This window comes from Mustelus asterias, chromosome 19, assembly GCF_964213995.1.
Source record: "Mustelus asterias chromosome 19, sMusAst1.hap1.1, whole genome shotgun sequence".
NCBI classification, from domain to species: Eukaryota; Metazoa; Chordata; class Chondrichthyes; order Carcharhiniformes; family Triakidae; genus Mustelus; species Mustelus asterias.
This window is the reverse complement of record NC_135819.1, coordinates 43,002,764-43,017,444: the sequence shown is the minus strand read 5'-3', so window position 1 is coordinate 43,017,444 and position 14,681 is coordinate 43,002,764. Positions and strand designations below refer to the sequence as shown.

Sequence of the window (14,681 nt, the reverse complement as noted above, 5' to 3'; positions counted from 1 at the left end):
CAAAAAGCAGAAAGCGAATTCAAAGTGAGAAAAGCATGTTGACCAAAATTAATTGATCAGATACTCTTATAGGTTAATAGAAGTCAAGGAATACAACAAAATAATTTAAAATAATTAATCTGAAATCAGGTCACAACAAATTAAAATATCATCTCTGAAACCGCCTCAGAGTTAAGAAGTGACAAGATTTGTAAATGAAACTGTCATTCGTGACTTTCACAAAATGATTATATGTGAACCATGCAAACCATAGGTCATCCAGATTTCAGATCTCCAGTTCGAACTAAAATTACAGCAAAATTCTCAACCACAAGCCCTTCACGTAAAAGTGAAATACTACGGATGCTGGAATCTGAGACAAAATCAGAAAATGCTGGAGAAACTCAGCAGGTGTGACCACATCTGTGGAGAGAGAATAGAGCCAATGGTCCGAGTCTGGATGACCTTTCATCAGGACCTTTCAAGTAACCCTTGTCCATCAGTACAAATAAAGGAATAATTATGTGAAAATGCTAATGAATTAATACATTTTTAAAATCATTATTTTCAATTTCAAAAAACACAAATTCATCACACACACCAGATCCCCCCACCACCCTCCACACACTTACCAGTGCAAATAATATGTGTCATGACTCGAAGGGCCTCAAGCTGTACTGAAGAATTATGCAAACTGTTCTTCAATACGTTCACTATTCTGCTTGAAGTTAGTCTCATAATATCCAGACTCAGGGTACTGAAAATACATGAAATGATTATAGCACAGTAATTAATGGTGTGAAATCAAAATTATTATGGAGAATAATATGTTGAATTCTGCCTTTTCATCATTAAAGATTTGCAAGGGACAAAACTAAATTAATTTTATATTCTTAAAGCTTTGGACAATTTAAATTTATCAAAAGTAGTAATTGTAGATATTTGTATACTATCCATTCACATCTGGAATCTCGGTCTGAATCCAAAACAGACTATTTTGATACATCTTTCCAATCAGTTGCTATCATGAGAATTCAACATGAACGGTTTTGGACCGTTTCAACTCCATTTCCAATACATTTAGCACCAGAACAGAGATTATTCTTTCAAATCTAAATCTGTAATTTCATTCAGAAACCACAAGAGCAGCAGAAGTCTAAAGCTTAGAAATCCACATTGCTGTCCCAGGAGTTGGACTTGTGACTTTGAGGGGGGAGGACTTTGATTTATTATTGTCACATGTATTAGCATACAGTGAAAAGTATTGTTTCTTGCGTGCTATACAGACAAAGCATACTGTTCATAGAGAAGGAAATGAGAGAGTGCAGAATGTGGTGTTATAGTTATAGCTAGGGTTCAGAGAAAGATCATCTTAATGCAAAGTAAATTCAAAAGTCTGATGGCAGCAGGGAAGAAGTTGTTCTTGAGTCGGTTGGTACGTGACCTCAGACTTTTGTATCTTTTTCCCAACAGAAGAAGGTGGAAGAGAGAATGTCTGGGATGCGTTGGATCCTTAATGATGCTGGCTGCTTTTCTGAGGCAGCGGGAAGTGTAGACAGAGTCAATGGATGGGAAGCTGGAACTGTAATTGACCTGGGAGTTCTTAGCACTGAGCACAACACCCACAATGTTAAAAAGTGCTCCATATCTTCAAATAAGATAGTTTAACAGGAGCACAAATATTTAATGGAATAAATTCTAAACTTTAATAAAGTATTCTAAATTCTACTTTTGTTAGCATATCTTCTGTGATATAGAATAGATAATGGCAAGAAGATACAATTTTAAGAATTACATTATGCAAAGTATAGTACAGTACTGGTTCTAAGATGGAGCTGAAAGGTCACAATGTCTAACTGCTATAAATAAATCCTGAGGTAATAGAGGATTACTGATTGAATCAGATTGCCTGATGGACAGCTGGTTGTGAAATTATGGCCTTCCTCCAATGTCAGCAGAGCTCTGTCAAAATAACTGGCTTTCTTTCTCTATGATTATTTTGCATCTTTAAGAGAGTGATGATACATGCTTGTGGCAAATCTTACAATATTTATAGATTGAAAGAAAATTGCTCATTGCTTGAAGTTAATGACATGTGGCAAGATCTGAGGATATTTATTGATCAAAAGGTTATAATTACTCATTGCTTGAAGTCAGTGGTATGTTTAATGAAATGTCATGGTGCAAATCAAGATTCTGTTAACAGAAATACACCAATTCTGAATATCCCTGACAATATTATACTGTACATCACTTATTAAAAGGAGACCACCAGCTGAATTTTAAATGGAATATTGCAAACTAAGATAAGGCATCAAAGCGTATTCTTAAATGAACATTATTTGCAAAGAAGTGACCTGGGAGTTCTTAGCACTGAGATGAACGTAGGATCAGTAGAGATAGGCGAGATAGAGATAGGCGAGGTGATGAATGAATACTTTTCTTCAGTGTTCACCAAGGAGAGGGGCCATGTTTTTGAGGAAGAGAAGGTGTTACAGGCTAGTAGGCTGGAGGAAATAGATGTTCGGAGGGAGGATGTCCTGGCAGTTTTGAATAAACTGAAGGTCAATAAGTCCCTGGGCCTGATGAAATGTATCCTAGGATTCTTTGGGAGGCAAGGGATGAGATTGCAGAGCCTTTGGCTTTGATCTTTGGGTCCTCACTGTCCACGGGGATGGTGCCAGAGGACTGGAGAGTGGCGAATGTTGTTCCTCTGTTTAAGAAAGGGAATAGAAATGACCCTGGTAATTATAGGCCGGTTAGTCTTACTTCGGTGGTTGGTAAATTGATGGAAAAGGTCCTTAGAGATGGGATTTACGACCATTTAGAAAGATGCGGATTAATCCGGGATAGTCAGCACGGATTCGTGAAGGGCAAGTCGTGCCTCACAAATTTGATAGAATTTTTTGAGGAGGTAACTAAGTGTGTTGATGAAGGTAGGTCAGTTGATGTCATATACATGGATTTTAGTAAGGCGTTTGATAAGGTCCCCCATGGTCGGCTTATGATGAAAGTAAGGAGGTGTGGGATAGAGGGAAAGTTGGCCGATTGGATAGGTAACTGGCTATCTGACCGAAGACAGAGGGTGGTGGTGGATGGAAAATTTTCGGACTGGAGGCAGGTTGCTAGCGGAGTGCCACAGGGATCAGTGCTTGGTCCTCTGCTCTTTGTGATTTTTATTAATGACTTAGAGGAGGGGGCTGAAGGGTGGATCAGTAAATTTGCTGATGACACCAAGATTGGTGGAGTAGTGGATGAGGTGGAGGGCTGTTGTAGGCTGCAAAGAGACATAGATAGGATGCAAAGCTGGGCTGAAAAATGGCAAATGGAGTTTAACCCTGATAAATGTGAGGTGATTCATTTTGGTAGGACTAATTTAAATGTGGATTACAGGGTCAAAGGTAGGGTTCTGAAGACTGTGGAGGAACAGAGAGATCTTGGGGTCCCTATCCACAGATCTCTGAAGGTTGCCACTCAAGTGGATAGAGCTGTGAAGAAGGCCTATAGTGTGTTAGCTTTTATTAACAGGGGGTTGGAGTTTAAGAGCCGTGGGGTTATGCTGCAACTGTACAGGACCTTGGTGAGACCACATTTGGAATATTGTGTGCAGTTCTGGTCACCTCACTATAAGAAGGATGTGGAAGTGCTGGAAAGAGTGCAGAGGAGATTTACCAGGATGCTGCCTGGTTTGGAGGGTAGGTCTTATGAGGAAAGGTTGAGGGAGCTAGGGCTGTTCTCTCTGGAGCGGAGGAGGCTGAGGGGAGACTTAATAGAGGTTTATAAAATGATGAAGGGGATAGATAGAGTGAACATTCAAAGACTATTTCCTCGGGTGGATGGAGCTATTACAAGGGGGCATAACTATAGGGTTCATGGTGGGAGATATAGGAAGGATATCAGAGGTAGGTTCTTTACGCAGAGAGTGGTTGGGGTGTGGAATGGACTGCCTGCAGTGATAGTGGAGTCAGACACTTTAGGAACATTTAAGCGGTTATTGGATAGGCACATGGAGCACACCAGGATGATAGGGAGTGGGATAGCTTGATCTTGGTTTCAGATAAAGCTCGGCACAACATCGTGGGCCGAAGGGCCTGTTCTGTGCTGTACTGTTCTATGTTCTAGAAGTCAATAACTGATATAATTTTATTTATTCACAACGAAGGGATTACCACAAGGAGTTCCAGAAACTTCATAATTCATAATATTTTTACAATAGAGCCACAATGGTGTGATCATTACTTATCATTGTCGAATATCAGTCAGTGTGCAATTTTCCTTAAATTTAGAGTCAGAGGCAATAAGTAACCTTCATCACCAGCACGTTCCTGATCTCAGCTGTGTCATTAGGGCAAATGCACAATGTGGCAACCAAAGAAAGAGAGAGAAAAATAAACATCAAATGCTCAGTCTTCCAGCTCCTGCATAAATGAGAGCTGAAACAAAACTTCCTGTGAACAGAGTGCCATAGGAACTTCATGAACAGATAGAAAAACTGAATATACAGTATGAAACACAACTATCCAAGCATCTTGCAGTGGTCAAATCAATTACCATATCACACAACTGGAGTTTTTGTTCCAGCAATGTTGTTATTTGGAGGATCAATCATTCCCCTAAAAAATGGAAGAACAAAAAGATACCAGAACAAAAGCAAAATACTGCAGATTCTGGAAATCTGAAAACAGAACAGAAAATGCTGGAAATATTCCATAGGTCAGGAAGCATCCATGGAGAGAAACATAGTTAATCATAGAATCAAAGATTTTAGAGAGAGGTGGGCACTGCCCAGCCATGTCCCCGATTACCAGGGGCTTCAATGACCTTCGAGCACCCGGTGAGAATCACCACTGGTCACCACTAGTCAGAGGCAATAAGTATCCCTCATCACCAGCTGTGCCCGATGGTTGGAAGATTCCGGGAGCTGGGAGAATCAGGCATCGAATGGGCTAAATATATTTAAATGCTACTTTAAAAAGAGGCTAAATGGCCTCACACCCATTCTGGGATGCAATCCAGTTTGCACCAGAAGGGATCAAGATGAATGCAAACTGTTCAGTGATGGGCGCAAAACCTATTTTTAGGCCTGGGACTGATCTGCGCCTGGTGTGGCGAGGCCTGAAAATCACCTCCGGTATCTTTAAGTAGCCTAATTTAAACTTTCAACTGATAGGTGAAAAGACACAAAAAGAGTTCATGTTTTAAGAAAAGCACTATTGACTGGGCAACCTATAATTTCGGACTATCACCTTTTATCTTTGAACACAACCAAAAAACCCACTTCACTGGTGTACTTTACACTGTCTCTAAAGTAGTAATTCAATTTTCCTCGACATAGTCCAAAGTAATTCATTGCTTCCAGGGGTTTATTTTCATTCCTTTTGTTTCACAGCACAGTAACTTTTAACTCTAAAACTGCCTTTCATAGTGAGGGTTTTCCTGGAAATTCACTCTCTCACGCAAGCTAAGCAAATCTTCTTGTAACAAATTGTCACGAATTTCATCTTCTCAATCGAAGCAAGATTTCCGATCCACATTCCTGTGTAGTGAATCGGCATTTGGAAGGCAGTGGTATAATCAGGCAATGTCAGCACGGATTTACAAAAGGGAAATCATGCTTGACAAATCTGTTGGAATTTTTTGAGGATGTAATCAGTAGAGTTGACCAAGGAGAACCAGTGGATGTGGAACCAGTAGACTTTCAGAAAGCCTTCGACAAGATCTCACATAACAGACCATTATGTAAAGTTAAAGTACATGGGGTTGTCGCTAATGGGCCCTATTTTACCATTTTGATTCTAAGTGCTGGGCGGACTTCCAAATGGAAGTGTTTCAGATCCGACTTTTAGACTCTCGCAAAAATATCAGCGAGTCCAAATCGCACTGCAGAAGCCTGTGGGTGGGGCTTAACGCACCCGAAACCTTGCAGCTCCGATCGGCGCCTCCAACTGCGCACGCGCAGAAATAAATGATACAATGCTGCTCCCCTACCACATCCCTCCCTCCTGGAAAATGCTTTCCCCTGGCTCCCACAGACATTGCCCTACTCCCACAACATTACTGACCCCATTATACCCCCACCCAGACTGATCAAAGGCCCCTCCCCCCTTTCACCCACCGATCTCAGGCAGAGTAGCAGCAGACCCCCCTTCCCCCCCCCCCCACTGATCTCAGGCAGAGTGGCAGCGGACTCCCCTTCCCCCCACTGATCTCAGGCAGAGTGGCAGCGGACCCCGCTTCCTCCACCCTCCCCCCCACTGATCTCAAACAGAGTGGCAGTGGACCCACCTGCCACCACACCCACCCTCCCCCACCACCATCGATCTCAAGCACAGACCCGTCGGACGCTCGGCACCTGCCTCCTCACTAACTGCAGCACCCAAATCAGACTTCGATGGAGCATGTCTGTTTCACGCCAATTCTGAATGAACGAACGCAGTGGTAAAAAGGTAAGTGCCGGTAAAGTTGGGCATGCAGCCCAATAGGTCTATTGAAATGCATGCAAATGCATTTAAATGGCCGTCGCGCCCGTTTCGGGTCCTGATTGTGGCCATTTTCAGGCCTTGGTAAAGGGGGAACTGGCACGGAGGCAGGCGCAGATCACGCTACTCACCTCACGCCCGACTTTACCAGAAAGTGCCCGGAAATGGGCACATCACGCATTTCGTGCTGGGCGGACTTGAAACTGGGAGTGTTTTAGATCCAACCTTTAGACCCATTCTGAGGCGCCCCCATATACACTTTGCCTGCAAAAATTTCAGCGAGTCCGAATCGCATGGCACAAGCCTGTGGGTGGGGCTTAAAGCGCCTGAAACCCTGCAGCTCCAATCAACGCCTCCAACTGCACCCGTTTCAGGCACGGTCCCTATCATGGCCATTTTCGGGCCTTGGTAAAGGGGGAACCGGTGCAGAAGCGGGCGCGGATTGTGCTACTTGTCTCATGCCCAACTTTACCAAGTTTTCGTGCCCGAAAAGGGGCGCAACGTGAGGTAAAATTGGGCCCAATGCTTTGAGATGGATAGAAAGTTAGTTAACAGACAGGAAACAAAGAGTTGGCATGAATGGGTCTTTTTCTGATTGGCAGTCAGTGACCAGAGGAGTTAGATTGGGGATTTGTGCTAGGACCCCAACTGTCCACATTATATATTAATGATTTGGAAGAGGGAACTGAATGTACCATCTCCAAATTTGCAGATGATACAAAGTTCGATGGGAGGGTGAGCTGAGAGGAGGATGCAGAAATGATTCAGCGTGATTAGGACAGGCTGAGTTGTGGGCATGTGCAAGGCAGATGCAGCATAATGTGGATAAATGTGATATTATCTACTTTGGTAGCAATAATAGGAAGACAGATTATTACTTGAATGGGTGTAAATTGAGAAAGATGGATACTCAACGACAACTTGGAGTCCTTGTGCATCAGTTATTGAAAATAAGGGTGCAGGTACAGCAGGCAGTAAAAAAGGCAAATGGTATGTTGGCCTTCATAGATAGAGGATTTGCGTATAGTGATAGGGATGTTTTGCCCCAATTGTATAGGGCGTTGGTGAGGCCACACCTGGAGTACTGTGTGCAGTTTTGATGTTCTTATGTCAGGAAGGATGTCCTTGCTATAGAGAGTAATCAGCAAAGGTTTAGCAGGCTGATTCCTGGGGTGGCTGGTCTGTCATATGAGGAGAGGCTAAGTCGGTTAGGATTATATTCACTGGAGTTTAGAAGAATGAGAAGGGATCTATAGAAATTTTAAAAATTCTAACAGGGTCAAGCAGGGTAGATTCAGAAAGAATGTTCCTAATGGTGGGAGAGTCCAGAACTCAGAATCATAGAAACCCTACAGTGCAGGAGGAGGCCATTCGGCCCACTGAGTCTGCACCGACAACAATCCCACTCCAGGCCCTATCCCCACAACCCCACAGATTTACCGCACTGATCCCTCTAACCTGCACCTCCTGGAACACTATGGGCAATCTAACATGGCCAATCAACCTAACCCTCACATCTTTGGACTGTGGGATGAAACCCACGCAGACACGGGGAGAACGTGCAGACTCCACACAGACAGTGACCCATGCTGGGAATTGAACCCAGGTCCCTGGAGCCGTGAGGCAGCAGTGCTAACCACTGTGCCGCCCTGCGGGTCATAGGGGTCAGAGTTTGAGGATAAAGGGTAAACCTTTTAGAACTGAGGTGCAAAGAAATTTCTTCATCCTGAGTGTGATTAATGTATAGAATTCACTATCACAGAATGTAGTTGAGACCAAAACGTTGTGCGACTTCAAGAAGAAGTTAGATATAGCTCTTGGGGCTAAAGGGATCAAGGAATATGGGAGGAAGGGGGGGATCAGGATATTGAATTTGAAGATCAGCCATGATCAAAATGAATAGCGGAGCAGGCTTGAAGGGCCGAATGGCTTACTCCTGCTTCTAGATTCTATGTTTCTAAGAATTATGGGGAAATTCAGCCTCTTGCTGCTCTCTCTCTCTCCCTGATTCTCGCAGATAACCTACGTGTAAGAAGTTTGCAGAGATATCTTAGAAACCCTTCTCCTTTCAAAACTCATCTACATAGCAACATGAATCATACAGTCCTTGTAGCCCATGTGGAAATACTAATTAGCTATTCTTTAGACTCCAATTCTACTGTGTCTAGGAATTAGATTGACAGTTTAAAGTATAACCATTTACAACCTAACATTCTTAACACCTTCCTGGTACTTAGATTAGCAATCTAATTAACCACTGTAAACTCAGAGCTGCAGCCATCGTCCCCAGGTATGAACTTCTTCGCAGCAAAACAACCTTCCTTCCATCTTCCACAGCTCCCACACCCAGGCCTGTTGTTAGGCAAATTTCAGAAGAGATCACATGACCCCTTCAATTTATCCTAAAAACACAGTCCCAAAACAGATCAATCTTGTAAAACATCATATTTGTAACACAGGTTCTGATGAAAGATCATCGACCTGAAACGTTACCTCTGTTTCTCGCCACAGATGCTGCCTGTCATAGAGGTTTACAGCATGGAAACAGAACCTTCAGCCCAACTTGTCCATGCCGCCCATTTTTTTAAACCCCTAAGCTAGTCCCAATTGCCCGCATTTGGCCCATATCCCCCTATACCCATCTGACTCATGTAACTGTCTAAACGCTTTTTAAAAGGCAAGATTGTACCCGCCTCTACTACTACCTCTGGCAGCTTGCTCCAGACACTCACCACCCTATGTGTGAAAAAATTGCCCCTGTGGACCGTTTTGTATCTCTTCCTTCTCATCTTAAAACTATGCCCTCTAGTTTTAGACTCCCCTACCTTTGGAAAAAGATGTTGGGTATCTAGCTGATCTATGCCCCTCTATTTTATAGACCTCTATAAGATCACCCCTCAGCCTTCTACGCTCCAGAGAAAAAAGTCCCAGTCTAACCAGTCTCTCCTTATAACTCAAACCATCAAGTCCCGGTAGGATCCTAGTAAATCTTTTCTGCACTCTTTCTAGTTTAAGAATATCCTTTCTATAATAGGGTGACCAGAACTGTACACAATATTCCAAGTGTGGCCTTACCAATGTCCTGTACAACTTCAACAAGATGTCCCAACTCCTCTATTCAATGTTCTGACCAATGAAACCCCAAGCATGCCGGTTTCATTGGTCTTCTACACCACTCTGTCCACCTGTGACTCCACTTTCAAGGAGCTGTGAACCGACACCCCGAGATCTCTTTGTTCTGTAACTCTCCCTAGTGCCCTACCATTAACTGAGTAAGTCCTGCCCTGGTTCAATCTACCAAAATGCATCACCTCGCATTTGTCTAAATTAAACTCCATCTACCATTCGTCAGCCCACTGGCCCAATTGATCAAGATCCCATTGCAATCCGAGATAATCTTCTTCACTGTCCACTATGCCACAAATCTTGGTGTCATCTGCAAACTTACTAACTATGCCTCCTATATTCTCATGCAAATCATGAATATAAATGACAAATAACAGTGTCCTACTGAGTATTTCCAGAATTTTCTGTTTCAGATAAAAATATACCAGATACCAGCTCTTGTTGGCATCCCCACGGCCAGCTTCAAAATAGCACTCAAAAGGCTGATCATTATTGAGCAACACTGGTATGCTGCACAGGTAAATATGTGCTGTAATGTCAACTGTAGAAAAGGAGAAAACAGCTCTTAAAAAGTATTATGCTCACTGGAAAAAACAATCAATGGTAAATATTTACCTTCCCGGAAAGAGATTATGAAGGAACTTGCAAGCACTTTCCAGGACATCACAAGAGTCACAATGTTTTTTCATTAGGTCTAGAATGTTGATATGTATCCCTTTTGCTAACAGAAGTTTTCTTACTTGTACTGTTAAACAAAAGAAAACAAAACACTTAGAAAAAAAACTGGTTGGTTTAATATTTTACTGGCTATTTCTTAATTTAGAACTCACTGCTTTGATCTGCCAATGTTGCCAGTGCATTTGCCGCTGCTCGAAACACATCTTTTGAATTGGAATGTAATAACATGGCTGCCATCACCAGTCTGTGAACTGGGTAGCTGTAATACAATAAGATATTACTATCATGCATCTCAATCAGAACTATATGTAGTAAGAAATAAACTGGGAGGCAGTGGTATTGTCACTGGACTTGGAATCCAACGACCCAGGATTTGAACCCCGTGAGCCAGGGTTCAAACCTCACCACAACACATTGTCAAATTTGAATTTGATCATTAAAATAAAAAAAATCTGCAATTCAAAGTCTAATGATAACCATTGTCGTGAATGGGCGAGGAATCCCACAGTGAGCGTCTCACCTCTGACTTCCCCGAAAGCCTGTCCACCAGCTACAATGCACAAGTCAGGAGTGTGATGGAATATTCTCCTCTTGCCTGGATGAGTGTCAAGGAGTTTGACACCACCCAGGACAAAGTAGCCTGTTTGGATGATAACCCATCCACGAACATTCACTCCCTCCACCACTGATGCACAGTGGCAGCAGTGTGCACAATCAACAAGATGCCCTGCAGGAACTCATTAAGGCTCCTTAGACAGAACTTTCCAAACCCACAACTACTACCATCTAGAAGAATACAGGCAGCAAAGGCATGGGAACACCACCATCTGCAAGTTCCTCTCCAAGCCACACACCACCCTTACTTCACTGTTGCTGGATCAAAATTCCAGAACTCGCTCCCTAACAGCACTGTGGATGCACCTACACCGCATGGACTGCAATGGTTCAGGTACGCAGCTCACCACCACCTTCTCCAGGGCAATTAGGGATGGGAAATAAATACTGACCTCACCAGTGATGCCCACATCCCATGAATGAATATAAAAAAGAAACACTGAAGTTACAGAAACACTGAAGTTACAGCTAACCATATCTTAAAAGAAGATAGATGTCAATACCATGCTTCTTCATCTCCAAACTTTGTATGAAGGTCATGCTGATAAAGAAGTAGACTGTGCAGTGCCCAACAAGCTGCTTCCTGAAAAAAAAGTATTGCATAAAAAATGATCACATCTATGCTGGTCTTTGTTCTGCATGTTTTGTAAACCAGTATTTTGCACTTTCAACTCGTCACAACTTGAATTTCCTTTCCCTCCAACAAAAAAATCAGTATTTTTTCTCCCTCTTTGATTCACCTATTTCAGATATGCCCCCTTTAATCTATTCTTTGAAAATTAGAACTTTGCAAAATCATTACATATCAGTTTCTATACTGTGCTACAAGGAAAAGCTAAGTTACAAGTTGGAAAAACAAACACCTTTGTTGTGCAATAACATACAAGCCTGGGAACAGAAGTTGACATAAAATAAACTTTTCACTCGCAGCTGCAACAGGTTAGGGAGCCTATTTATGGGTAACTTTTTGAAAATGAGCTCATTTCAAATGTATGGGGTGGAATGCGCACTGGCCCCAAACTGTCAGCCTGCAGTTTACTGGCCAGCCTAGGAATCCGGCAGTGCTGCCCCCCCCAACCCTCCCACGCCCTGACTGTGCCACCCCGTCCATTCACAGGCCAGCCCAAACCCTCCCCACCTCCTGGACAGCCCGATCCCCAACCACCCCCGGAGGTAGACCCCCCTGGCAGACCACCCCATCCTTGGCTGACCGCCTGACCTACCGGGCCCCCCCCCAATTGCTGGCCTCCCTCCTGCCCCGGCCGGATCCCAATGCAGAGTGCAGCGGGATCCCCCCACCTCTACCGATTTCCCCCCAGGCTCTCCCCCCCGGCACTGCCCCATGCCCACTGGGCAGTACCAAGGGCATGGGCACTTTGCCCCATGGGCAGTGTCAGAGGGCACAAGCTAGCACTGCCGGGGGCACCACCCAACCCCCTGGGGGGGCTCCGATTGCCCCTCCTACACTCCAGTGGGGTCGTCCCGCTAGTTCTCCGAAAGTGGGCAACTCATCTGGAGTGAAACCCACTGGAGTGAAATACTCCTGGGAGGGTGGGGTGGCTAGCGGGCCCGGAGAATTCAGTCCCAGGCCCACTAATCATATTAAAATAAGATGTAACGTACTTATCTGGTGTTCCCCGCCAGTTTCCAGCACAAATCAGATGGTGCCGGACATCCAGATGGGAGATGCGCGTGCGGCGGGAATGCATGCATGAATCCCGCGCATGCCCGGATGCGAGATTCTCCCACCGTGCTGCGCTAGAAAATTAGCGCGGCAGGGTGGCAGAATCGCCCTCATGATCTGTGAAATTTACATTTCAATGCTTAAACACATTCATTGAAGTCATAGTTGCAGATTGCACCAGTTTAGCACAACTAATATTGGTTTAAACAGTGCAATTGCTTGAAATTGCCTGTAACAGTGTAACTGTTTGGAAGCAATGAGCAAACATTCATAATTGCAAATGACAGCGAAGCAAGGATTTCCAATCAAAACACAGAATTGGCTCCAGAATCTCCATAAGCGAGAGAGTATTGTGAATGTATATTTTGCATATAGGGGAAAGAGTAACTTTAATAAGAGCCACATTCCTAAAATACATCACACAAAGTCATCTTTGGGGAACAGAGAAGAATTTGTTTGATTTACGGATGCATAATAAAATACACCTTATGAAGAAACTTGAAATTTAAGAATGAGTAATCAATTTTTTAAATCATATACCCCAATTTCCATAATCATAAAACAATACATCCCATCATAATATAATGGGTCTGCACAACAAAATCACAAATATTCTTTCCTACACGTTTTTGTATCCTACAAAATAGTTTGAGCAAACTAAAATCAAGTTCCAGGTGGGCAGGGTTTTCAAGGTTGGCCCGGAGACATCCGGGGGAGACCAGCAATCGACCTGGCCAGTGATCGGGAGGCCGGCTGTGCGGGGCTAATGCGCATGCGCCGATCTCAATGTTGATAGTTCAGCGCATGCACAGTGGTCCACTTAGTGCAATGTTGCCGGCCTCTTCAAAAGAAATCGGCCCTGTCCATTGATTCGTCACGTGATTCAAGCTACTGCACTCCACAGTGCAGAGTGTGGAAGATTCATTTTGAAACTGCTGAAAAAAAGTGGGATTTACTCCAGTTTTTGCGCGAATTCGATACTTAGAATTTTTTTCAGAGAATCGCTCCCTATATGTTTTAGAATATAACATTTAGTTTCAGGATTATGGATCAACTATAATCAATTATAGATTGGAAATGCAAGGTAAGTGGACATCTTCTTGAGAAACTGGTAAAAGCAACTCTGATGTAAATGCAACTCAAACAAGCCTAGATTTGTTACACTTAAAAGGTGAGTTTGTTTATCTGCAAGGTCAAAAGTACTTAAACAATGATTGACCCATTTCTAAGCTTGTAGTGGACAAGGGAGAAAGGGTTCCAAAACTCCACTAGTAATGTCGATTATTCGTATCGCTTATAGGATCAAAGGGTAGCCTTGAAGGCAAAATAATTTGTTGCATTTCTGTTTGAATCATCCCAAACCATACCATATTGCCATAGAGATAGTGATTCAGGGTAGTGCCATGTCTAAGTCTTCCTTAGACAGCAGCTTTCAAACTCACGACCACCACTATCAAGAAGGACAAGGGTAGCAGTTACAAGTGAATACCAGCAGCTGAAAGTTCCCCTTAAAGCCACTCACCATCCTAACTTGGAAATATTTAATGGAGGTTTCACTGGTACTGGATCAAAAACCTGAAACTCCCTCCCAAACGGCACTATCAGTGTATCTACAACACATGGACTGAAACGGTTCAAGAAAGCAGCTCTCCACCACCTTCTCAAGGACAATTAGGAATGGGTAATAAAAACTGTCCAGCCAGTGAAGCCACATCCCTTGATTGAATGAAAAAACGTTTATTTTGTTTCATTCATTTGTGTATGTGTGTTGGCTGACAGAAGCAAGCAGGTCAGTTTATAAACAAATACAGGCAGTTATACTTTTGGTCTAGGTGTGGACTGCAGCTCAAAGAGTTGGAAGAATCAAAGAAAATACATGTTAGTTCTGTTAGGCTTGCACTAACTTAATTGTTCACCATGTAGAATGTAGGTGGTGGGGGGTTCTATCTCAATGTAGATTTTAAGAGGGAAAAGTAGCTGGAAAATTTGCTCCTGCATGCAGCTAGTGAAGAAATCCAGAGTGGTCCTCAGACAGCCTTGTGGCAGAAAATGGTCAGAAGAGTTAGCTTGGAAAACTATGGAAAGATGGTTGGGTATCTGCTGGCAACCCAAACAGGAAC

The 14,681-nt window shown here is 43.3% G+C and overlaps 1 protein-coding gene across 6 annotated transcripts in view; it reads right to left on the bottom strand.

The window, feature by feature from the left end:
* Positions 1–14,681, bottom strand: part of lrrk2 (leucine-rich repeat kinase 2) — a 186,927-nt gene that overhangs the window by 122,331 nt on the left and 49,915 nt on the right. For all 6 annotated transcript variants that reach the window (XM_078235402.1, XM_078235400.1, XM_078235404.1 and 3 more), the window contains 4 exons: positions 11,381–11,460; positions 10,415–10,521; positions 10,200–10,329; positions 612–736 (listed from right to left, as the gene is read on the bottom strand). In XM_078235402.1, the coding sequence (XP_078091528.1) occupies positions 612–736; positions 10,200–10,329; positions 10,415–10,521; positions 11,381–11,460 (442 nt within the window). The remainder of the gene's footprint in view (positions 1–611; positions 737–10,199; positions 10,330–10,414; positions 10,522–11,380; positions 11,461–14,681) is intronic.